At 41.3% G+C, this 26,430-nt stretch overlaps 1 protein-coding gene across 3 annotated transcripts; it reads left to right on the top strand.

Moving 5' to 3' along the window:
* The first annotated feature begins 85 nt into the window (after nucleotides 1-85).
* Nucleotides 86-24,856, top strand: LOC106599764 (EF-hand calcium-binding domain-containing protein 14). 3 transcript variants are annotated; one of them, XM_014191075.2, is made up of 10 exons: nucleotides 86-856; nucleotides 5,952-6,100; nucleotides 6,344-6,489; nucleotides 6,656-6,754; nucleotides 8,620-8,730; nucleotides 9,248-9,337; nucleotides 9,638-9,802; nucleotides 12,787-12,919; nucleotides 13,023-13,145; nucleotides 24,113-24,856. In XM_014191075.2, the coding sequence occupies exons 1-10, from the start codon at nucleotides 678-680 to the stop codon at nucleotides 24,289-24,291; spliced, it is 1,374 nt and encodes a 457-aa protein (XP_014046550.2). In that variant the 5' UTR covers nucleotides 86-677; the 3' UTR covers nucleotides 24,292-24,856. The 3 variants fall into 3 exon arrangements, with proteins under 3 accessions (XP_014046550.2, XP_014046552.2, XP_014046551.2); XM_014191077.2 differs by having other exon boundaries at nucleotides 12,787-12,913; XM_014191076.2 differs by having other exon boundaries at nucleotides 5,955-6,100.
* Nucleotides 24,857-26,430: the final 1,574 nt, after the last annotated feature.

The raw sequence follows: 26,430 nt of genomic DNA on the forward strand, positions 1-26,430 counted from the left end.
AAAATGCAACGTGATTGACCACACACTCCGGCACAGTAGGTGGCGGCATGTACAACAAAATGTGCGAACACAATGATAGCAAAGAAGAAAATCAAGGAAGCTGCCAGTGTGGGCGGCTCTGTCAGATGTTCAACATCAAAACAACATTATTAGCGCGTCAGATGCATTTACGACTGCACAGACATTTAAACCATTTTGGTTAGATGTATACTGTCTTGGAAGTGCTACTAAAAGTAACTTGATGTATAGCTTACACTGTATACCGTCTTTCGCTCAGTAGCTATCTCAAAACCGCCATTTTAACTTCTGGTTGTGCCTTGGGCGGTGGGTTGAGCGGCCAGTGTCAAAATAGCTGCTAGCTATTAGCTCACTATTTTAGACGTTGACCCAGTACAACGAGCTTTCAAAATATCATGCTAGCTGTGTAACAAGCTTAGCTACATGCTTGGTAGCTCATGGTAGTAGTTTCAAATTACGACGTTAGCTAGCTAACGTTAGCCAGGTAGCTAGTTAGCCAAGCGACTAGCTAGTTGGCTAACAACAAGCCTTATCAGATAATCAACTGTAGCACAGACTAGCTACCTAGAGGACTTTATACAACAACCAAACTGGATAAAACGTTGGATTTGGTCGGTTTTAAGTCGGGCTCAGCGGGTTCGCTGACCCCACAGAAGAGGATGAAGAAGAGGAAAGAACTCGATGCATTGATCGGACTTGGGGACAGTAAAAGGAAGAAAACCAAAAAGGGGTCCGGCCACAGGCTCCTCAGAACCGAGCCTCCACTAGACTCAGAATCCGAATCAAGCTCAGATGATGATGAATTCAGCAACCTTGGTACTGTCGCTGCTTTTGGAAAGTAAGTGATCGATCTAGCGACTTAGCCCCTGTGTATTTCCCGCTGACGCAACGTCAATTCCAAATATGTGACTGACTGCCTCAATTCGTCTTATGTAGCAACATTTTTTAAATAGTTTTTTTTAATTTTATTTTTTTACATATGATAAAAGTAGAGACTCAGAACTACAACACGATATATAATAATACACTGCAGTTGAGGAACAATGTGAAAGTTGATAAACTTGTAACCCCACTTTTGAGAAAATGTCCCTTAAATGTGTTGGTACACCTACTCGTGGCGCAGCGGTCTAAGGCACTGCATCTCGGTGCAAGAGGCGTCACTACAGACCCTGGTTTGATTCCAGTCTATATCACAACCGGCCGTGATTGGGTGGCACAAAAAAAAATAGTTAGGGTTTGGCCAGGGTAGGCCGTCATTGTACCTAGGTGTCTGGCTAAACTGTAAACTCTCCTTCCAGACTCATATTAAACATCTCCAATCCAAAATCAAATCTAGAATCGGCTTTCTATTTCGCAACAAAACCACCTTCAATCACGCAGCCAAACTTACCCTAGTAAAACTGACTATCCTACCGATCCTCGACTTTGGCGATGTCATCTACAAAATAGTTTCCAATACTCTACTCAGCAAACTGGATGCAGTCTATCACAGTGCCATCCGTTTGTTACCAAATCACCTTATACCACCCACCACTGCGACCTGTATTCTCTTGTCAGCTGGCCCTCGCTACATATTCGTGCCAGACCCACTGGTTCCAGGTCATCTATAAGTCTATGCTAGGTAAAGCTCCGCCTTATCTCAGTTCACTGGTCACGATAACAACACCCACCTGTAGCACATGTTCCAGCAGGTATATCTCACTGATCATCCCCAAAGCCAACACCTCATTTGGCCGCCTTTCCTTCCAGTTCTCTGCTGCCAGTGACTGGAACGAATTGCAAAAATCGCTGAAGCTGGAGACTTATATTTCCCTCACCAACTTTAAACATCAGCTATCTGAGCAGCTAACCGATCGCTGCAGTTGTACATAGTCCATTTGTAAATAGCCCACCTAATCTAACTACCTCATCCCCATACTGTTTTTATTTACTTTTCTGCTCTTTTGCACACATCTCATCATCTGCTCTTTTATCACTCCAGTGTTAATCTGCTTAATTGTAATTCTTTGCTACTATGGCCTATTTATTGCCTTATCTCCTCATGCCTTTTGCACACACTGTATATATATAGACTTTCTTTTTTTCTACTGTGTCATTGACTTGTTTATTGTGTTATTGGCTTGTTTATTGTTTATTCCATGTTATTCTATGTGTAACTCTGTTGTCCGTGTCACACTGCTTTGCTTTATCCTGGCCAGGTCGCAGTTGGAAATGAGAACTTGTTCTCTACTAGCCTACCTGGTTAAATAAAGGTGAAATAAAAAAATTGTAAATTTAAAATGAGTTGTTATTATTTATGAGACTAAATAGATTTTATTTCTGTATTATATTAAGTTAAAATAAGTGTTCATTCAGTATTGTTGTAATTGTCATTATTACATATATATATAAAAATCGTCCGGTTAATTGGTATCGGCTTTTTTTGGTCATAATCGGTCGACTTCTAGTTCACACCCTCTAAAGCCTTAGCCCCACCCATCTCTTTAAGGATTCACATGTGAGCCCATGTGCTAAATAGAGTGAGTAAGGTAGTGTAATAAACAACCAAAGATTTCAAGACTAAAAGTGGTGAAAGTAGTAGCCTACAATGAGGAAAAACTCCAGATAAAAATACACTTTATCTAGTCCTATATCCTAATCTGACTTTGGTGCAGGTCATGTTGTTCTTCACAAGTTTATTTGTCACATTCATAGGATACAGAGGTGGAAACAGTACAGTGAAATGGTTATTTGCGTAGTAGCAATATCAAAAATACAATATTTTTATCTGGACAATTTCTATCATTATTAGATGATGCTTATCCAGACACTAGGGGTGTGCCGAGTAGTCAGACAAAACGAGTATCTTAACGGATTTGGACAATTTTCTGGATACGATTATGATCCAAGTATATATTTTTTTATTTTCTATGATAAAAAAAAAAAAATGTGGGTGCCAGCAAGCATGTTTCTCGTGTCAGTCAGACTTTCTAAACCAAACTGTACTGTCATTGAGTCAGTCATGTGCGTGGTCAAAACGCAACTGTGTAGTTTGCCTGTCTTCAAAGAGAAGGGCGGGCTGTACATTGATCCTGCTGCTCTGATTGGATAGAGTGAAGCTGTATTTGTCCTGTACCACTCGCTTCATAATTTCACCGATCACTTTTCCTTGCATGTTTAGAGTCTGATCAATTAGATATCTGCTTCCTGCTACTATGATAAATCACATGGCAAGGACGTTTGATATCAAGCTGTCAATACGCATAATATCTAATAAGTGTGGCAAGGGTAGGGAAAAAAGATGAAACTAATGTACATTCTGATTTTAGTTGATTAGCTAAGTTCAATGTTAGCGAGCTAGCTAACATTAGGCAATGACTAGAAATGCAAATGGCTTACTGAGATACAAATAGTATTACTACACAGATCATACACTTAACGTTAGCTAGCGAGCCAGCAAGCTCTAAAACTACGCTTTAACTTGCAATGAAAACAACTTTCTGACAAAATTAGAAACAAATAATATATGAAATGTAGCTAGACTCTTACCCGTATACATGGATGAACGCTCCATGGCAGAATGTCTTTCCGTTTGGTTTGTAACTAGCAACTGCTTGTTTGGCCTGTTGTGTCAAGTCACTCCGGTTCACAGTGACCGTGTGCAAAAAGTAGTCCATCACAATGTTTTCCCACTGATCTTTGTCGATAGCGCCTGCTAAATTCTGGGCAGTTGATCCATAGCAACACTTTTGCAGTTCTCCATGGCTAACGTTATATCTTTCAAAAAGGCCACATTCGCAAGGATTATCTACACATGCTGAGCAGCTCATGTTATAGAGAGAAGCGTGCTACGTGGCAGACCAATCCAAACTCATCTCTCGGCATGTCCAAGCCCATCCATTATCTCAGCCAATCATGGCTAGCAGGAAGGTTCCTGTCTTTTTCTGTGGCTAAACCAACTAGGCTCGTAATTCTGTTTTATTCATATTACCAGATGGCATACAAGTTTGATATTAAGGCAGATGAAAGTTAACATGTTCCAGAAGGCATTTTTGCCCAAAAAAACACAGACGCCTAGCTTCTTGAAACGGGTCACATAGGTCTATCAATGATGCATGTAGCCCTCTTGATCATGACTCTTTGTTCCATTTACATTACACAAGTCATTGGACAAGGCTTCTTCTGTATGGGGAAGTTTTGTTAAGAGCCCTGACGCTCGGCCTGAACATTAACACGCATCACTTCCGGACCTTATTTTTCATATCAGTGTGAAATAATAAAACAAATGTTTTAAAAAGGCTAAATTGATATATACCTTTTTATAGGGTTAAGGTTCCCACGCGGTCATATTTCTATGTTACCATGTTACAGCGCTTGTTTACGAAAACAGACGGAGGGCAGAGTGGACTATGCCGTTGTCCACCATATGCGTTTTCTTTTGCCGGATGTCTAGCCAGCATTTTCCTTACTTGACGCTCATGTGCTTCAAGCTAGCTACAGTAGTTGGAGTCTGTCTGTGTACTTCCGATAGTACCACCACACGGTGAAGCAACGCACGAGTTGTCAATGGAGCAGTCCGCAAAGTTAGGGATGCCTCACTAGGCTGCGGTGGGTTCAGTGTACCGCAAGCGTTCAATACTTTCAAGTTGTGAGTTGCATTACCATGCAGTGGTACAAATGGAAGTTCGTAAAAGTTCCAATGGGGTGGCACCATACAGAGGCCAAATGATGATGACTTTTGTGTAGGTAGAGATGAGAAAATACCAGCTGACCGACTGTAAATTTGTCTGTTAAGAATGACGCTAGGACAATTCGTCATTACTACACTTGGTTAGTGAGCCCTGTTGGCTAGTTTTCATGAGACCAGCCAACCGAATGGCGTGCAAAATGAATACGTAATTTAGCAAGCTAGTGATTTGAAGTCAGTAATCTATATGGGAACAACCAGTTCAATTTATCAATGTTGCTAGAGATGGGTGACTGAAGAATAGAAACAAACTATATTAATTGTTGTAATGTGCCCTTGTGCACACCTCGACAACCACTGTGATTATTATTATTATTATTATTATTATTATTATTATATGACCTTGTTGGTCATATATGAACATTTGAACATCTTGGCCATCTTCTGTTATAATCTCCGCACAGCCAGAAGAGGACTGGCCACCCCTCATAGCCTGGTTCCTCTCTAGGTTTCTTCCTAGGTTCTGGCCTTTCTAGGGAGTTTTTCCTAGCCACCGTGTTCTATACTTGCATTGCTTGCTGTTTGGGCTATTAGGCTGGGTTTCTGTACAGCACTTTGTGACATCAGCTGATGTACGAAGGGCTTTATTAATAGATTTGATTGACCAGTCTTTTGGTAGCCCTGCAGTATATGAAACCAGTAGCTTGATGGGAGAATAACTTTAATCTGTTCTAATTATTAGCTTTGGTCGAACAGGGCGAAAATTATATACTCCGTGTACAGGAAAATGCGGGCTAGACATCCGGAAAAAACAACATAGGGCAAAACGCATGCGCATCTGGTAGACATGGCATAATGCGGCACCCCCAACATAGCGTTGACAGACTGCTCCATTGACAATTGCGGCATATACTATGCTAATGAGCTATCTGTGTTTCCGAATGGAAGACGGACGCCACAAGCATGTTGTCACTGTGTTAAAACAGTGTACAGTAAGTGTGTACTTTGCATTTGTGAAATAATTTTGATGTGATATGAAAGTAGAGGGATTTATGTTTCCAGAACCGTATCGGAATTGAGAATCCATTCATGTTTAGATGGAGTTTTTGGCTGTTTTGGCTGATGGAGCCAATTCACCTCTGAACAGAACGTGTAAGGTCCTTGGACTATAAGGAGTAACGTTAGGCTCCTTTAGTCCATTATTTAGCTATGATGCATAAAGCTTGTGAATGTAAAATATTAATAAAAACTTTCTCATTCTACATAGAAGAAGTTACGTGAAGTGCTGCAATGTCTGCTATCCCTTGTTCCTGTTCATCATACTGGCTGCCTGTGTTACGGCTTGTGCCGGACTGATATGGATGCAGATTGCCCTGAAAGAAGATCTAGACTCCCTCAAAGAAAAGCTGCATACAAGTAAGCCATCAGACAAACACTGCAACCTGTCATTTGTCCCATGTCAATCTTTAGAAAAGGCCTTCAGGTTCAAGCATGAATTCAGCCACAATAGTACACACTATCCCACTTTACTTCGCAATAAGTAGTAGGCTAACCTTTGCACATCCATTGCTTATGGCTGAGTTTTACAATCATACAGCTCAGTGACTACAGTTTTAGTACATTGTATGTTTCTTTTTTTTATGCATATTTTCTCTACAGTGGAATCCGGCCAGAAGGTGTCATCACATGAAATACTAAAACTAAGTGAAGATCTGAAGACAAAGCAGAGAATGCTGGAGGATATTGAAAGTGGAGACAAGGGTCTGAACAAACTGTGGTCCAACCTTACAGAGATTAACAGAAAGGTAAAGTGTTAAAGGGAAAGTGATGTTATCTGTAGAACTATCTTGTTTTGTCATCTGTCACCCCCATAGCAGGTTAAATCAAGGTTCGGATTGTAGAGTGAAAGGGAAGTCTGTTTGCCATGTGTAATTGAATGTTCTGTGTTCTGGAATGTTTCTCTCTCATTAGATCAGTTTTCTGGACACTGCGGTGAACCATCTAAAGGCCAACATCAAATCAGCCTCAGACTTAATCAACCTTCCAACTACACTTGAAGAGCTCCAAAAGGTAGATCTAAACTTGATCACTTCTGTGAAATATACAGAATGCAAGCATATGAAGCATATGAAGCATAATTGAGACACAAAAGAGAGACGAGTAAGGTTTCTCATATGTACAGTTGAAGTCGGAAGTTTACATACATTTAGGTTGGAGTCATTAAAACTCGTTTTTCAACCACTCCACAAATTTCTTGTTAACAAACTATAGTTTTGGCAAGTCGGTTAGGACATCTACTTTGTGCATGACACAAGTAATTTTTCCAACAATTGTTTGCAAACAGATTATTTCACTTATAATTCACCGTATCACAATTCCAATGGGTCAAAACTTTACATACACTAAATTGACTGTGCCTTTAAACAGCTTGGAAAATACCAGAAAATGATGTCATGGCTTTAGAAGCTTCTGAAAGGCAAATTGACATCATTTGAGTCAATTGGAGGTGTACCTGTTGATGTATTTCAAGGCCTACCTTCAAACAGTGCCCCTTTGCTTGACATCATGGGAAAATGAAAAGAAATCAGCCAAGACCTCAGAAAATAAATTGTAGACCTCCGCAAGTCTGGTTCATCCTTGGGAGCAATTTCCAAATGCCTGAAGGTACCACGTTCATCTGTACAAACAATAGTATGCAAGTATAAACCCCATGGGACCACGCAGCCGTCATACTGCTCAGGAAGGAGATGCATTCTGTCTCCTAGAGATGAACGTACTTTGGTGTGAACTGCAAATCAATCCCAGAACAACAGCAAAGGACCTTGTGAAGATTCTGGAGGAAACGGGTACAAAAGTATCTATATCCACAGTAAAACGAGTCTATATATCAACATAACCTGTAAGGCCGCTCAGCAAGGAAGAAGACACTGCTCTAAAACCGCCATTAAAAAAAGCCAGACTACGGTTTGCAACTGCACATGGGGACAAAGATCGTACTTTTTGGAGAAATGTCCTCTGGTCTGATGAAACAAAAATAGAACTGTTTGGCCATAATGACCATCGTTATATTTGAAGGAAAAAGTGGGATGCTTACAAGCCGAAGAACACCATCCCAACCGTGAAGCACGGGGGTGGCGGCACTTTGCTGCAGGAGGGACTGGTGGACTTCACAAAATAGATGGCATTATGAGGGAGGAACATTATGTGGATATATTGAAGCAACATCTCAAGACATCAGTCAGGAAGTTAAAGCTTGGTCGCAAATGGGTCTTCCAAATGGACAATGACCCCAAGCATACTTCCAAAGTTGTGGCAAAATGGCTTAAGGACAACAGAGTCAAGGAATTGGAGTGGCCATCACAAAGCCCTGACCTCAATCCTATAGAAAATGTGTGGGAAGAACTGAAAAAGCGTGTGGGAGCAAGGAGGCCTACAAACCTGACTCAGTTACACCAGCTCTGTCAGGAGGAATGGGCCAAAATTCACCCAACTTATTGTGGGAAGCTTGTGGAAGGCTACCCGAAACGTTTGACCCAAGTTAAACAATTTAAAGGCAATGCTACCAAATACTAATTGAGTGTATGTAAACTTCTGACCCACTGGGAATGTGATGAAAGAAATAAAACATTCTCTCTACTATTATTCTGACATTTCACATTCTTAAAATAAAGTGGTGATCCTAACTGACCCAAGACAGGGAATTTTTACTAGGATTAAATGTCAGGAATTGTGAAAAACTGAGTTTAAATGTATTTGGCTAAGGTGTATGTGAACTTCCGACTTCAACTGTATATTCAGAAGTATTTGCCATGTTTGTTTGCAATTATTCCCATAAATATTGTCCGGTATTCACCCACGGTCTATTGGGTTGTCATATTGCTATTAAAAAATGTTTATGCATCTGGAAAGTAAGGCTTAAATGTTTTAATTTGCAGAGTGTGGCTACAATCGGCAGCACTTTAACCAGTGTGCAGCATGATGTCAAGACAATGCAGACGGCCCTTGAGGACCACAAGAAAGAAACAGACGACCTAAAGAAGACCATGGTAAAGAACATAAAAATACTAGCTTCCTTTACACATCACTCTTTTCAGCTTGAACCTATGCCTGCTTTTAGTTCGTCCGAGCCAGTTAGCGGTACCAGTGTCCAAATGCATGAGCTGCAGAATGAACTAGATGACAGATTATACAACATCTAGACCAGTAGAAAGAAGTAACAGGTCAGTACACTAATCTATCATTGAACTAGCTACAGTTTTTAGTTGTTTTTGTTATAGCTGCCAGAACTAGCAACTCTCCCCACTGATTTGTTGTGCACCTTTTGAATGTTGTAGCAGATTATACGTGAAATAAACATGGGGCCCCATGTTCAATGTGTAACATGGATGGGATTATCTGTGTGTGCGTGCGCCATCCACATTACATGAAACAATCTAACAGTATCCGCACAAGTGCTGATCCCTGTTTTGGCATATAAAATAGGCCAGCCTGCAAAGTGCATCTGGGTCAGTTTCTGTCAGATCAACTAAAGACTTGCTATTTTATTCTCTGTGGGCAAAATAGGATGCCGAGGCTAAAGAACCAAATGTGAAATCGACAGCCTCAGTTGAAAAAGAAACAAGCAACCGCTCATCAACATTAGCTCAAAACCAGGTACTGGTACACTACTCTTACTGTTGATCAACTCCATTCTCTTACCCTTTCAAAGCATTCCATTCATGAAGTGTAGAATACTGAGTATTCTTCTCATGGATTCATTTTCTCACACAAAAGTACTTTGTTGGGATAAAATAGAGCGTGGTTCATTTAATATGATTTTATATTATTATATTAAGTTTCTTTTACATTTTATATTCAGTTTCTTACATATCAAAAATTCATTTTTAACACATATGTCCATCAATCAGATTAAGAAATAATATATATTTGTTTGTTTGTGTGGTATTCTTACAGGATGTAACTCACCTGAGAGAGGTTGTGAGCGAGGTTAACAAGACCCAAGGGCTGTACCACTCCTGGACTGGTGACCAGATCCAGAATCTCCAAACCGCTGTGTCCCACCTCACTCAGAGGGTGTCTTCCATGGAGCAGGGCTCTCCCCAGACAACACCACACAGTGTGAGTAATGGCATTGATGGTGTAATGGGAATATTTACAATGAATAAATATTCAGTAATTTAAGACTTCAAAATGTATTCAACATTAAAAATATTTATATGAATAACTCAAAAGTACCCTTTTTGGTTGATCTTATTTTTTTAGATGTGTCGTTTAGAACATTATAGTACTCTCTCAACGTGTCACATTTCCAGAGTGGGTGCTCTGCTACTTTTGAAGATGTGATCCATTTTATACATGACGAGTTTATTTCTAAAACGCTATATCCACCCATTTTTCACCTTTTTGTTCTTTTTTACCAGAAATGATTATTTATGGGTATCTTCATTTATGTGTAAAATATTACTGTTTTCAGATATTTCATTCATAGATTGTGTGTTATAATGTTCTTTTGCAAAACGCTATATATCCATTGTTTAGCTGGAATGGAATATTTGTATATTTGACTGTGATATTTAGTTGTCTCAGCTAGCTATCTTATGATGAATGCACAAACTAAGTCCCTCTGGATAAGAGCATCTGTTAAATTATTAAAATGTCCTACTGTAATGATGATGACGATGATGATAATAATACAACATTTATAATAATATTGATGTCAAATGTATCATTTGTACAGTGCTTTATTAAAAATGTAGTTGTTACATTTGACTGTGTAAAACCTAGCAGTACTACTTATTTCTCTGAAAGTGAGGTGGCTATATATAGCGTTTTGCAATTTTTTTTTATTTGTCTCTGAAATGAAACCATCAATGATAGATTTCAAACAAATACACAACCCCATGCCATGATTCGATAGTGAAAAAACACACCAATCTCTTTCATTTCTTTAAACAATAAAAATTTCTTAACATGGATATATTGCGTTTTGGAAAGAAACTCTACACCATAGAAATGTATATTTATAGGTCATCAACAAATCACCAGTAGAAGGAGTTCTCTTTGAATCCATTTTCCCATTCACTGTGGTGGTGCTCATAAAATGTATCATGACTTCAGAAGTACTGTAACAGAGTACCCACTCTGATAATTTGATGTACTTGTAGAGTATTGTTTAAAGTACATGTCTAAAAATTTACAAAATCATAAAGGGTACTTTTGAGATATTCATACACATTTTTACTAATGTAAAATACATTTGTGAAAAATTGTATTTCAGAATCGAAACATGCTCCATATTTTAGAGCACACCTATAAGGAGTATAATGACACCACGATGTCTGTATCATGTATGGTTCACGGATCATAGGGTCTTACAGAAGGCATGTATAGGTCTAAAAGGGGCCTAAAATGGCCACTTTCATCATGATTTTCTCATATGGTTTGTGATACAAATGTAAAAAGCATATCAAATAGCCTTCTTCCCAATGTGAGACTTGCCACAACAATCTGAGAGGCGGAAAATATTTTTGGGCCTTCCTGCCGTGGAATCGCCCCATATCGTTTGTGGCAGCTGGCAAAGTCATTGTCTTTTGTTTTGACTTTGTACATGGTTCAAGCTTCTCAGGCTGAGGTTTAGAGAACATTTGTCACTTTCTGATTAGAATGTAAATGGCCTGTCTCCAAGAGGCTCGTTAGACATTTTTTCTTGTTCTGTTCTGGAGGTGTCTCTCTGCAACTTGGAATAAACCGGATTTATTTCTGATTGAATTTATCAATGATTGCTCTCCTTTTGGTTCACCTTGAAATTCCTGTTACAGATGGTTCAGATTACATAGTCCTGTTATGGCACACAGACCGATAAAATACAGATTCAGAATGAGCTGTAGAAAGAGCTGCTTGCCACGCAGTGGCTTTTTGCCCAGATAAGAAGTACTGTTCTTACTGCACTGGAGTTGAGATGCATTTCAAATTGGGGCGTTCATGATTTGTAGGTGTGCTCGCATGTATCACAATACCATCAATTATGCTATGATCACTTGAATGTAAAAAAGATTATCTACTGTGCATTCGGAAAGTATTCAGACCCCTAGACTTTCCACATTTTGTTACGTTACAGCCTTATTCTAAAATGAATTCAATTGTTTTTTTTCCCCTCATCAATCTACACTCAATACCCCATTATGACAAAGCAAAAAAAAATAAAAAATTTAAACAAAAAGTATTCAGACCCTTTACTCAGTACTTTGTTGAAGCATCTTTGCAGCGATTACAGCCTGGAGTCTTCTTGGGTATGACGCTACAAGCTTGGCACACCTGTATTTGGGGAGTTTCTCTCATTCTTCTCTGTAGATCCTCTCAAGCGCTGTGAAATTGGATTGGGAGCGTCGCTGCACAGCTATTTTCAGGTCTCCTGCATTGTTTTGGCTGTGTGCTTAGGGTCGTCCCGTTGGAAGTTGAACCTTCGCCCCAGTCTGAGGTCCTGAGCGTTCTGGAGCAGGTTTTCATTAAGGATCTATCTGTACTTTGCTCCGCTCATCTTTCCCTCGATCTTGACTAGTCTCCCAGTCCCTGCCGCTGAAAAACTTCCCCACAACATGATGCTGCCACCACCATGCCTCACCGTAGGGATGATGCCAGGTTTCCTCCAGATGTGACGTTTGGCATTCCGGCCAAAGAGTTTAATATTGGTTCTCCATTTCACTGTCAACTCTGGGACCTTATCTAGACAGATGTGCGCCTTTCCAAATCATATCCAATCAATTGAATTTACCACAGGTGGACTCCAAGTTGTAGAACAATTTCAGGGATGATCAATGGAAACAGGATGCACCTGAGCTCAAGTCTCATAGGGAAGGGTCTGAATACTTATGTAAATAAGGTATTTCAGTTTTTTACTTTTTAATACATTTGCAAACATTTCTAATAACATGTTTTCTCTTTGTCATTATGGGGTATTGTGTGTAGATTGATGAGGAAGAAAAATGTATTCAATCAATTTTAGAATATGGCTGTAACGTAACAAAATGTGGAAAAAGGGAAGGGGTTTGAATACTTTCTGAATGTACTGTATATAAAACAAAATTTACATTTCAACCTCTAAGGACCTGGTGGAGGTAGTTGAACCATTTCCTGTCAGTGGAGATGCAACAGAACCAGTAAAGGACCTGGTCACAGAGAGGGACACCAATGCAGATGGACTTAAAGCAGCAACTTCAGAAGCTACACATGGTATAAGTAAGACAAGAAAGCTTAATTGTCTATTACATTTTCATAAAAAAATAAGTACAGTGATGTACAATGTTACCTTTTGGATGACTTTGGCCTGTTCTTTCTCCAGAAAAATCCACAGGTTCAAAGCCAACGAAACGTCCGTGGTTTTTGACTCCAAACCGCACCAAGAGAGAGTCTGGAACAGAAAGCCCAAAGACTGTGTCATTCCCTGGAGTCAGCTCTCTTAAAGGTATTGGATACGTTTTTAGTTATGAAGTTTAATATCTGTGATCATACATCACAATCTTAGTCATACGCAGTGGTGGAAAAAGTACCCAATTGTCATAGTTGAGCAGGGGTGAATGTAAGTCGGTCCGGTATGGCGTCATGGCAAAATAAATAGTGGGGGTACACTGTACCGGTAAAACATGAGCCTATCACAATTAATATAACATGCCCAAAAAACTATAGGCTATTACACCCTTATTTAACATTACTGTATGTCAGCCGCATGCGAATTAACTGGAAACCGTGTGGTATACCCTGTAAATTGAGTTGTGGTTCGAGGAGAACACTTACATTTTGTCAAGTCGGAGATGAGGGGCCAAGACCGAGGCGTGCGTGGACAACAATGGATGCATCAATTCATGTTACAAGTGTAGGCCTAATGACAATCGCAGAATGTAGCCTACAGGAGTACCTTTAAGTGATTGTTTGACAATTAGATGAAAACATGACTGGTTGTGTTTACGCCACATTAAAAGGTATAGGCGGGGTGTCCATAAGGCTAGGGGAAGCTAAGCTTTCCCTAAAGTAAATAGAATTAAATTGCCAAAATTAGCTTACTCCTGTCTATACAGAAATAAATAAAATCACTCAAAATAGGCTACTACACCAGTAAAAACAGGATTTGAGCAGAGAGGATCATTAGCTTCTTACAACAACAACAACAAAGCTGTGGATTGTTTTAAATCGCATGGCCTACAGTTGGAAGGGCCTGCATTTTGTGCAGGGCTCACTGCAAATACCAAATATATTGTTGAGTTGCGACTGTCAGTGAAAAGCAGAGCAATCCAGCCAGGCATATAGCAATATTTAAAAATACCATCGCGGAAAAACTGTTTGGAAAGCAAATGGCTATTGCTGTAAAGAGATGACAATGAAAAGACTCCAATCTGTCTTTTAGTTAACAAAATGTGTAACTTAATTGAGCGAACATCTTATTGGCATGCGGAGGACATTAGCCATATTACCGGTGAGTGTGCATATTCACTGTCTTTATCATTGTGTCAGTGCCACTTTTGTTTGTTTTTGGACAATCATTTCCTCCAGGTTAGATGGACGTTATATTGTATTTGTGTCTCCCCTTTTCGTAGGCCGATTATATGGATCATTTTTTTTTTTTTTTTTCAATGTTGGCAGAGTAGGCTACCCAGTCATTTTTGTAGTATTAAAAAAGTGTACGCGCACTTGGGTGTCCCGTACCGGTAAAAAATGAGATCTACTTTCACCGCTGTACTTGAGTAAAAGTAAACATACCTTAACCCCCTGAGTCGATGTCCGCGCCCCCACGGAAGTATAATTAGATTTTTTTTTTTTAAATCCCCATAAAAATCTGTCAGTTTAAGATAGAGATCTGTTTATTTTTATTTTTTTTACTATGTTAAGCTCTAAAAAACTCGAAGGACACTTTGAAAGCTTAACCAAGTTTAATTCTTCCCAGAGGATCAACACAGCTGCATTAGACAAAAACATTTTCACACAAGCACGGATATTTAACCGTTCCTTTCATGCTGAGTCTCCTCCTACACATCTGAACAAACATCGTTCTTTACTGCTAGGCGGGACACTAGTGATATGGGCCATAAACTTTTATTTCTCCCTTAAGGTGACCTGACCTCAACCCCCCCCTCCATCAGCATATCGAATGCACGACCCGGGCTGGCAAAATTCTGGATCATTGTTACTTTAACTTCCGTGACGCATACAAAGCCCTCCCTTGCCCTCCTTTTGGCAAATCTGACCACGACTCCATTTTGTTGTTCCCAGCCTATAGACAGAAACTTAAACAGGAAACGCACGTGCTCAGGTCTGGTCGGACCAGCGTTGAACAATCTGATTCCACGCTTAAAGATTGCTTTGATCACGTGGACTGGGATATGTTCCGGATAGCGTCGAACAACAACATTGATGTATACGCTGATTTGGTGAGCGAGTTTATTAGCAAGTGATGTTGTACCCACGGTGACTATTAAAACCTTCCCCAACCAGAAACCGTGGATTGATGGCAGCATTCGTGCAAAACTGAAAGCGTGAACCACTGCTTTTAATCAGGGCAAGGTGACCGGAAACATGACCGAATACAAAGTGTAGCTATTCCCTCCGCAAGGCAATCAAACAAGCTAAGCGTCAGTATAGAGACAAAGTGGAGTTGCAATTCAATGGCTCAGACACGAGAGGTATTTTGCAGGGTCTACAGTCAATCACGGACTACAAAAAGAAAACCAGCCCCGTTGCGGACCCCGATGTCTTGCTCCCAGACAAACTAAACAACTTCTTTACTCGCTTTGAGGACAATACAGTGCCACCGACACGGCCCACTACCAAAACCTGTGGGCTCTCCACCGCAGCCAACGTGAGTAAAACATTTAAACGTGTTGACCCTCGCGAGGCTGCTGGCCCAGACGACATCCCTAGCCGTGTCGTCAGAGCATGCGCAGGCCAGCTGGCTGATGTGTTTACGGACATATTCAATCAATCCCTGTCCCAGTCTGCTGTTTCCACATGCTTCAAGAGGACCACCATTGTTCCTTTTCCCAAGAAAGCTAAGGTAATTGAGCTAAACGACTATCGCCCCGTAGCACTCACTTCCGTCATCATGAAGTGCTTTAAGAGACTGGTCAAGGATCATATCACCTCCACCCTACCTGACACCCTAGGCCCACTCCAATAGGTCCACAGACGACGCAATCACACTGCCCTAACCCATCTGGACAAGAGGAATACTTATGTAAGAATGCTGTTCATTGACTTCGGCTCAGCATTTAACACCATTGTACCCTCCAAACTTGTCATTAAGCTTGAGATTCTGGGTCTCGACCCCCGCCCTGTGCAACTGGGTCCTGGACTTTCTGACGGGACGCCCCCAGGGTGATGAGGGTAGGAAACATCTCCACCCAGCTGATCCTCAACACATGGCCCCCACAAGGGTGCGTTCTCAGCCCTCTCCTGTACTCCCTGTTCACCCATGACTGCGTGGCAATGCACGCCTCCAACTCAATCATCAAGTTTGCAGACGACACTACAGTGGTAGGCTTGATTACCAACAATGACGAGACGGCATACAGGGAGGAGGTGAGGGCCCTCGGAGTGTGGTGTCAGAAAAATTATCTCACACTCAACATCAACAAAACAAAGGAGATGATCGTGGACTTCAGGAAACAGCAGAGGGAGCACCCCCCTATCCACATCGACGGGACAGTAGTGGAGAAGGTGGCAAGTTTTTAAGTTCCTCGGCGTACACATCACGGATAAACTGAAATGGTCCATTCACACAGACAGTGTGGTGAAGAAGGTGCAACAGCGCCTCTTCAATCTCAGGAGGCTGAAGAAATTTGGCTTGTCACCAAAAACACTCTCAAACTTTTACAGATGCACAATCGAGAGCATCCTGTCGGGCTGTATCACCGCATGGTACGGCAACTGCTCCGCCCACAAGCGTAAGGCTCGCCAGAGGGTAGTGAGGTCTGCACAACACATCACCGGGGGCAAACTACCTGCCCTCCAGGACACCTACAACACCCGATGTCACAAGAAGGCCAAAAAGATCATCAAGGACAACAACCACCCGAGCCACTGCCTGTTCACCCCGCTATCATCCAGAAGGCGAGGTCAGTACAGGTGCATCAAAGCTGGGACCGAGAGACTGAAAAACAGCTATCTCAAGGCCATCAGACTGTTAAACAGCCATCACTAACATTGAGTGGCTGCTGCCAACATACTGACTCAAATCTCTAGCCACTTTAATAATACAAAATTGGATGTAATAAATGTATCACTAGTCACTTTAAACAATGGCACTTAATATAATGTTTACATACCCTACATTACTCATCTCATATGTGTATATACACTGCTCAAAAAAATAAAGGGAACACTTAAACAACACATCCTAGATCTGAATGAAATAAATAATCTTATTAAATACTTTTTTCTTTACATAGTTGAATGTGCTGACAACAAAATCACACAAAAATAATCAATGGAAATCCAATTTATCAACCCATGGAGGTCTGGATTTGGAGTCACACTCAAAATTAAAGTGGAAAACCACACTACAGGCTGATCCAACTTTGATGCAATGTCCTTAAAACAAGTCAAAATGAGGCTCAGTAGTGTGTGGCCTCCACGTGCCTGTATGACCTCCCTACAACGCCTGGGCATGCTCCTGATGAGGTGGCGGATGGTCTCCTGAGGGATCTCCTCCCAGACCTGGACTAAAGCATCCGCCAACTCCTGGACAGTCTGTGGTGCAACGTGGCGTTGGTGGATGGAGTGAGACATGATGTCCCAGATGTGCTCAATTGGATTCAGGTCTGGGGAACGGGCGGGCCAGTCCATAGCATCAATGCCTTCCTCTTGCAGGAACTACTGACACACTCCAGCCACATGAGGTCTAGCATTGTCTTGCATTAGGAGGAACCCAGGGCCAACCGCACCAGCATATGGTCTCACAAGGGGTCTGAGGATCTCATCTCGGTACCTAATGGCAGTCAGGCTACCTCTGGCAAGCACATGGAGGGCTGCGCGGCCCCCCAAAGAAATGCCACCCCACACCATGACTGACCCACCGCCAAACCGGTCATGCTGGAGGATGTTGCAGGCAGCAGAACGTTCTCCACGGCGTCTCCAGACTCTGTCACGACTGTCACGTGCTCAGTGTGAACCTGCTTTCATCTGTGAAGAGCACAGGGCGCCAGTGGCGAATTTGCCAATCTTGGTGTTCTCTGGCAAATGCCAAACGTCCTGCACGGTGTTGGGCTGTAAGCACAACCCCCACCTGTGGACGTCGGGCCCTCATACCACCCTCATGGAGGCTGTTTCTGACCGTTTGAGCAGACACATGCACATTTGTGGCCTGCTGGAGGTCATTTTGCAGGGCTCTGGCAGTGCTCCTCCTTGCACAAAGGTGGAGGTAGCGGTCCTGCTGCTGGGTTGTTCCCCTCCTACGGCCTCCTCCATGTCTCCTGATGTACTGGCCTGTCTCCTGGTAGCGCCTCCATGCTCTGTAGACTACGCTGACAGACACAGCAAACCTTCTTGCCACAGCTTGCATTGATGTGCCATCCTGGATGAGCTGCACTACCTGAGCCACTTGTGTGGGTTGTAGACTCCGTCTCATGCTACCACTAGAGTGAAAGCACCGCCAGCATTCAAAAGTGACCAAAACATCAGCCAGGAAGCATAGGAACTGAGAAGTGGTCTGTGGTCACCACCTGCTGAACCACTCCTTTATTGGGGGTGTCTTGCTTATTGCCTATAATTTCCACCTGTTGTCTATTCCATTTGCACAACAGCATGTGAAATTTATTGTCAATCAGTGTTGCTTCCTAAGTGGACAGTTTGATTTCACAGAAGTGTGATTGACTTGGAGTTACATTGTGTTGTTTAAGTGTTCCCTTTATTTTTTTGAGCAGTGTACTTTACTCTATACCATCTACTGCATCTTGTCTATGCCGTTCGGCCATCGCTCATCCATATATGTATATGTACATATTCTTATTCATTCCTTTACACTTGTGTGTAAAAGGTAGTTGTTGTGAAATTGTTAGATTACGTGTTAGATGTTACTGCATGGTCGGAACTAGAAGCACAAGCATTTCGCTACACTCGCATTAACATCTGCTAACCATGTGTATGTGACCAATAAAATTTGGTTTGATCACCAATCCATGGCTCTCTCTCCTGTCACACATAATCGCTTCCCTGCACTCAACACATTCCAAGCTTAGTTGCGCACACTATATACCTTCCTCCAATAACCATTATCTTCTGGTGTAGACCCTCTAAACCTCAGCACTCCATCAGTTACCTGAATAAGTATATTTTCATATTCTCAGAACCCAACAACTGGATGCGTCTCAATCCACTGCATCCACCAATGTTGCACTTCCACATCTGATGTGAAAGGTGACGAAGCAATAGCTTCTGTGCTCTGTGCAGGCCAGTCAAGTTCTTCCACACCGATCTCAACAAACCATTTCTGTATGGACCTCTCTTTATGAGTGGGGGCATTTCATGCTGAAACAGGAAAGAGCCTTCCCCAAATTGTTGCCACAAAGTTGGAAGCACAGAATCGTCGCTTTGTCATTATGTGTGTAGATTGATGAGGGTGGAAAAAATATTGAATCCATTTTAGAATAAGGCTGTAATGTAATAAAACGTGGAAAAAGTCAAGGGGTCTGAATACTTTCCGAGTGCACTATTAGGGTTGCAACGTGTTGGAAACTTTCCGGTAAATTTCCATGTGATGTTAAGCCCGGAAATTTGGGGAATTTTGCTTAAATTCATCACAAGTTAGATTATAACAGTGAACCTTTTTTTGTGGGATACACAAGGCAATTCTAGGTTTTGTGGCATTTTTTGGTTAAACTATCCCTAATTCAATGGAATTGCAACCCTCCTCATGCATTCTTCCATTACATGTGCAGTGCACTCTTCCGTCAAGTACAGTTGAAGTTGGAAGTTTAAATACACCTTAGCCAAATACATTTAAACTCGGTTTTTAATAATTCCTGACATTTAATCCTAGTAAAAATACCCTGTATTAGGTCAGTTAGGATCACCACTTTATTTTAAGAATGTGAAATATCAGAATAATAGTAGAGTGATTTATTTCAGCTTTTATTTCTTTCATCACATTCCCAGTGGGTCAGACGTTTACATACACTCAATTAGTATTTGGTAGCATTGCCTTTAAATTGTTTAACTTGAGTCAAACGTTTCGGGTAGCCTTCCACAAGCTCCCCACATAAAGTTGGGTGAATTTTGGCCCATTCCTCCTGACAGAGCTGGTGTAACTGAGTCAGGTTTGTAAGCCTCCTTGCTCGCGCAAGCTTTTTCAGTTCTGCCCACAAATCTTCTATAGGATTGAGGTCAGGGCTTTGTGATGGCCACTCCAATACCTTGACTTTGTTGTCCTTAAGCCATTTTGCCACAACTTTGGAGGTGTATTTGGGGTCATTGTCCATTTGCGACCAAGCTATCTGATGTGTGGAGACATTTCACTGCAGCTAATGTAGAAGGAAAAGTTGTGTACATTTGCAAATACTGTGCCGAATCGTATGTGAAGAATGCAACAAAGATGCAGAATCATCTGGCCAAGTGCATAAAGTTCCCTCAGCACTCACAACAAGCAACCTCTGACAAAGATTCCCTCTACTTCTATTCGAGGTGAAAATGATGAATCAGACACCTTATCGATAGCAACAGCTCATGGTCCTCCTTGGAATCAAGTTTTTTTGACTCGATGCTGATGAATGTCTTGCTCGAGCTGTGTATGCAACTGGTTCACCTCAGATGCTCACAGGCAATGTATATTGGAAGAGATTTCTGAATGTTCTTCGCCCAGCATACACCCCTCCAACCAGACATACTTTATCTACTCATTTGCTGGATGCAGAGTTCAACAGAGTTCAAGTGAAGGTCAAGCAAATCATCGAGAAAGCAGATTATATTGCAATCATCTCTGATGGGTGGTCGAATGGTTGTGGGCAAGTAATAATTAACTACATCATCTCCACCCCTCAACCAGTATTCTACAAGAGCACAGACACAATGGACAACAGATACACTGGTCTCTACATTGCAGATGAGCTGAAGGCAGTCATCAATGACCTTGGACCACTACATTTAAATGTATTAATAAATAATTTGCATATATTTCCATTAATTCCCATGGAAAGTTTGCACTGGCGAACATGAGGACTGCTTGGTCTAAAGTGGAGGAGTCCTACTGTCACATCACACCCATTGGCTGTGCTGCTCATGCATTGAATCTGCTCCTCAAGGACATCATGGCACTGAAAACAATGGATACAATCTACAAGAGAGCCAAGGAAATGGTTAGGTATGTGAAGGGTCATCAAGTTATAGCAATAGTCTTCCTCGCCAAGCAAAGTGAGAAGAATAAGAGCACTACATTGCAGCTGCCCAACAACACTCGTTGGGGTGGTGTTGTCATCATGTTTGACAGTCTCCTGGAGAGGAAGGAGTCTCTCCAAGAAATGGCCATATCACAGTCTGCCGAGATCCTCCTGGATGATGTATTTTGGGAGAGAGTGGTAAGCAGCCTGAAACCTATAGCAGTAGCCATTGCACGGCTTGAGGGAGACAATGCCATCCTGTCTGATGTTCAGACTCTGCTTGCAGATGTAAGAGAAGAAATCCATACTGCCCTGCCCACTTCACTGTTGCTCCAAGCAGAGGAAACTGCAGTTCTGAAATACATCAAAATGCGTGAAGACTTCTGCCTGAAGCCCATACACACCACAGCGTACTTGTTGGACCCCAAGTATGCTGGCAAGAGCATCCTGTCTGGTGCAGAGATCAACAAGGCCTATGGTGTCATCACTACCGTGTCTCGCCATTTTCTTGGCAGTCTGGCGAAGTACACTTCCAAGCAAGGGCTTTGGGATGGAGATGCAATATGGCAGTCGTGCCAACATATCTCATCAGCCACCCGGTGGAAGGGTCTTTGTGGATCTGAGGCTCTTTCCCCTGTTGCCTCATCATCCTCCAAATCCCACCAACATCAGCCACCTCAGAGTGCAACTGGTCCTTGTTTGGGAACACGCATGCAACAGGCTGACCAATAAAAGGGTTGAAAAATTGGTGGCCAAATTAGAGATTTTGAGGCTGACAGCATGCCATCCTCAACAGGGTTGGAAGGTCACAGTGAAGATGAAGCCTCAGAGTCTTATGTTCAAGAGGTGGACATTGAGGAGGTCCAGGCAGAAGACATGGAAGCCTGAGAGGAAGACAACCAAAGCTTTAGTTTCTAGACTATCATTTTACAGATGTATGTTGAAAACGTTTTTAGGAGATGCGATGGATCATTGGGGATCATTCAATATTCCCTTTTGTTGTTCAGTGAAATCATCCCATGTGAAGAGACTACTCGTTTAATTAAAGTTCAATTTGTAACTAAATTGTTTTTTTATTTCTATTGGAAGGTTTTAATCATTTGCAATTAGACATAATTATAATAAGGTAAATGTTTCATGTTTCGTTCTCCATATGATATAAGTATATCCAATGCAAAAAAATTCTACATTTAAATGTATTAATAAATAATTTGCATATATTTCCATTAATTCCCATGGAAAGTTTCCACCTCTGAATATTCCCCAAAATGTGCATCTCTCAGACACTTCAGAATAAACATCCTTTTGATTTTTTGGGTGGGGGGCTATCTGTTGTTCTATGTGTTTGTATGGGCTAATGGAAAATGTTTTGGGTTTTATATTTTAAAATTCAAAAAACAGTATGTAAGGCCAACATTGTTTTTTTTTTTCTTCATATTATTAAATTCTAAATCAAATCGCAAAATGATCCTTGTTATGACCTTCATAATACAATTCCATATAGCTCATTAGTAGAACCCCTCTCCCCTGGATTAGACAGGGCTTAGACTGCTATGGATTTTTAATAGAAAAAGACTCAAGTGAAAGTCACCCAGTAAAATACTACTTGAGTAAAAGTCTTAAAGTATTTGGTTTTAAATATACTTAAGTGTCCAAATTAAAGATATAAATCATTTCAATTTCCTTATATTAAGAAAACCAGACGGCATGTTGTTTTTTTAGCCAGGGGCACATTCCAACGCATAATTTACAAAGTATGTGTTTAGTGAGTCCGATAGATCAGCGGTAGTAGGGATGACCAGGTATGTTCTCTTGAGTGTGTAAGTTGCATTTTCCTATCCTGCTAAGCATTCAAAATGAAATGAGTACTTTTGGGTGTTAAGGAAAATGTATGGTGTGAAAAGTACAAGATTATCCACATTACCAGTGTGGCATATTAACAAGCTGATTAAACAGCATTATCATTACACAGGTGCACCTTGTGCTGGGGAGAATTAAAGGCCACTCTAACGTGCAGTTTTGTCACACAACACAATGTCACAAATGTCTCAAGTTTTGAGGGAGAGTGCAATTGGCATGCTGACTGCAAGAATGTTCACTAGAGCTGTTGCCAGAGAATTGAATATTAATTTCTCTACCATAAGCCGCCTCCAACGTCGTTTTAGAGAATTTGGCAGTACCTCCAACCGGCCTCACAGCCGCAGACCATATGTAACCATGCCAGCCCAGGACCTCCACATCCCGCATCTTCACCTGTGGGATCGTCTGAAACCAGCCACTCGGACAGCTGATGAAACTGGGTTTGCACAACCGAGGAACTTATGCACAAACTGTCAGAATCCGTCTCAGGGAAGCTCATAGGCGTGCTCGTCGTCCTCACAAGGGTCTTGACCTGACTGGAGTTCGCCGTCGTAACTGACTTAAGTGGGAAAATGCTCACCTTCGATGGCCACTGGATTAATCCTGTTTTTAATCCTGTTTTCAACTGTACTGGGCAGATGGCAGACAGCGTTGTGTGGGCGAGCGGTTTGCCAATGTCAACGTTGTGAACCGAGTGCCCCATGTTGGCAGTGGTTTTATGGTATAGGCAGGCATAAGCTATGGACAACGAACACAATTGCATTTTATCACTTAACCACCATGAAGTTCATTTTATTGAATCTGTCTATAAACTCTTAATGTGTTTCATGCGGTAGTAGTAGTACAACGTAGTATTTCATCCTGTGACTCCAAGTTTTCTTCAACATGGTTTATGATATCAATATTTGCACATAAAGGAGTTTCCAAGACAATTGATGCATAATGATTTTTTCGACACACAGATCCCACCATGTCGAACGAACAAATTGTCTCTCGACATTTGACATTGTACTGACACTTCCTGTTTCCATCATGCCTGTCATTTAATTTTATACTGCATGACTTTACTTACATAAAAACTGTGGATGGAAACGTGCTTGTTTACAAAGTATCCTGCATACATGCACAAGGAGAAATGCAGCTGTAAAAGTCAGATTGCATTTTATTTTGTGATCAATTAACAATTACCTGAAACCTCTTCTACTTCCAATAGATCTCAAAGAGCTCTTTGAGCGCTCGGGTACCGACCCCGCCTCTCAGGGAATGTCTTACCAAGTCCTGAGGAAATTCTTTGACACAGCAACGCCAGACCCCCATAGCCTGGAACGCTACGACAAAGATGGGGACCAGAGGTTCTCACTGGCTGAAATGAAAGCTGCTGCAGGTCTGTGAGAAGAGGAGTGGCAGAGGCAGCAGTGGAAGAAGAGGTCTCTGGTGTGTGTGTGGAGTGCCACACAGTAAAGACGGTTGCACTTTTATTGAACTGAGTATTTAATAACAAACTGAATGTGGAACAGTAGCACTGGTATGCCCCCCGCCCTTTACACACCTTACTGGTCCTACACGCCTACGCTAGAGTAAGCAACACAGATCCAAGCTTTGATATTTCTTATTATTTTCCAAAACAGTTCACAAAATTGTACTTTACAGAAAAAAAATGTTTTATTCATTTATGACCAGTTGATGTCAAATGAATTGTTGAGAAGGGTCAAAATATCACTTATTATAATGTAGTTCCTACCACACACACACACTCCCATTTTAGATAAGTTCAGATCGTCTGCTTATTTTCTGTCTTTATACGTTTTGTTGTAAGTCTTGAGTTATTTTCTGCATTCTTATTTGGATTTTAATGTAACACAGAGACTGTAGACATCCTTAACCCAACCATAGTTTGTTTTTAAGTTGTTTTTAAGTCTGCAATATTTGAAGGGCTATAAACACACACTTTTAACTAGTTCAGAATGAATCATGTTGAAATATTAACTCCTGAAGCATATGTAGCAATAATACAGTGTAAATGAGCTTATACTAACGGACTATAGTGATCACTTCAATTTGCAGTATATTCAGTACCAGTCAAAAGTTTGGACACCTTTTTCTTTATTTTTACTATTTTCTACATTGTAGAGTCATAGTGAAGACATAAACTATGAAATAACACATATTGAATCATGTAGTAACCAAAAAAGTGTTAAACAAATATATTTTAGATTCTTCAAAGTAGCAACCCTTTGCCTTCTCTCCAACCAGCTTAACCTGGAATGCTTGTCCAACAGTCTTGAAGGAGTTCCCACGTATGCTGAGCACTTGTTGGCTGCTTTTCCTTCACTCTGCTGTCCAACTCATCCCAAACCATCTCAATTGGATTGAGGTCGGGTGATTGTGGAGGCCAGGTCATCTGATGCAGCACTCCATCACTCTCCTTTTTGGTCAAATAGCCCTTACACAGCCTGGAGGTGTTTTGGGTCATTGTCCTGTTGAAAAACAAATGAGTCCCACTAAGCGCAAACCAGATGGGATGGCGTATCGCTGCAGAATGCTGTGGTAGCCATACTGGTTAAGTGTGCCTTGAATTCTAAATCACTGACAGTGTCACCAGCAAAGCACCCCCACACCACCTCCTTCATGCTTCACGGTGGGAACTACACATGCGGAGATCATCCGTTAACCTACTCTGCGTTTTACAAAGACAGCGGTTTGAATCAAAAATCGCAAATTTGGACTCATCAGACCAAAGGACAGATTTCCACCAGTCTAATGTCCATTGCTCATGTTTCTTGGCCCAAGCAAGTCTCTTCTTTTTATTGGTGTCCTTTAGTAGTGGTTTCTTTGCAGCAATTTGACCATGAAGGCCTGATTCACGCAGTCTCCTCTGAACAGTTGATGTTGAAATGTGTCTGTTACTTCTACTCTGAAGCATTTATTTGGGATGCAATTTCTGAGGCTGGTAGCTCTAATGAACTTATCCTCTGCAGCAAAGGTAACTCTGGGTCTTCCTTTCCTGTGGCGGTCCTCATAAGAGCCAGTTTCATTATAGCACTTGATGGTTTTTGCGCCTGCACTTGAAGAAACTTTGAAAGTTCTTGAAATGTTCCGTATTGACTGACCTTCATGTCTTAAAATAATGATGGACTGTCGTTTCGCTTTGCTTATTTGAGCTGTTCTTGCCATAATATGGACTTGGTCTGTTACCAAATAGGGCTATCTTCTGTATACCACCCCTACCTTGTCACAACTGATTTGCTCAAATGCATTAAGAAGGTAAGAAATTCCACAAATGAACTTTTAACAAGGCACACCTGTTAATTGAAATGCATTCCAGGTGACTACCTCATGAAGCTGGTTGAGAGAATACCAAGAGTATGAAAAGCTGTCATCAAGGCAAAGGGTGGCGACTTTGAAGAACCTCAAATATAAAATACATTTTGATTTGTTTAACACTTTTTGGTTATATGATTCCATATGCTATTTCATAGTTTTGATGTCATCACTATTATTCAACAATGTAGAAAATAGTAAATATAAAGT

Source organism: Salmo salar, chromosome ssa03, assembly GCF_905237065.1.
Source record: "Salmo salar chromosome ssa03, Ssal_v3.1, whole genome shotgun sequence".
In the NCBI taxonomy this organism is placed as follows: Eukaryota; Metazoa; Chordata; class Actinopteri; order Salmoniformes; family Salmonidae; genus Salmo; species Salmo salar.

Coding starts and splice junctions, on each gene's coding strand:
- LOC106599764 (XM_014191075.2), top strand. CDS start 678: ATGAAGAAGAGGAAAGAACTCGATGCATTGATCGGACTTGGGGACAGT. Junction 6,755..8,619: donor CACTTGAAGAGCTCCAAAAG/GTAGATCTAAAC, acceptor TTTAATTTGCAG/AGTGTGGCTACAATCGGCAG. Junction 9,803..12,786: donor CCCAGACAACACCACACAGT/GTGAGTAATGGC, acceptor TCAACCTCTAAG/GACCTGGTGGAGGTAGTTGA.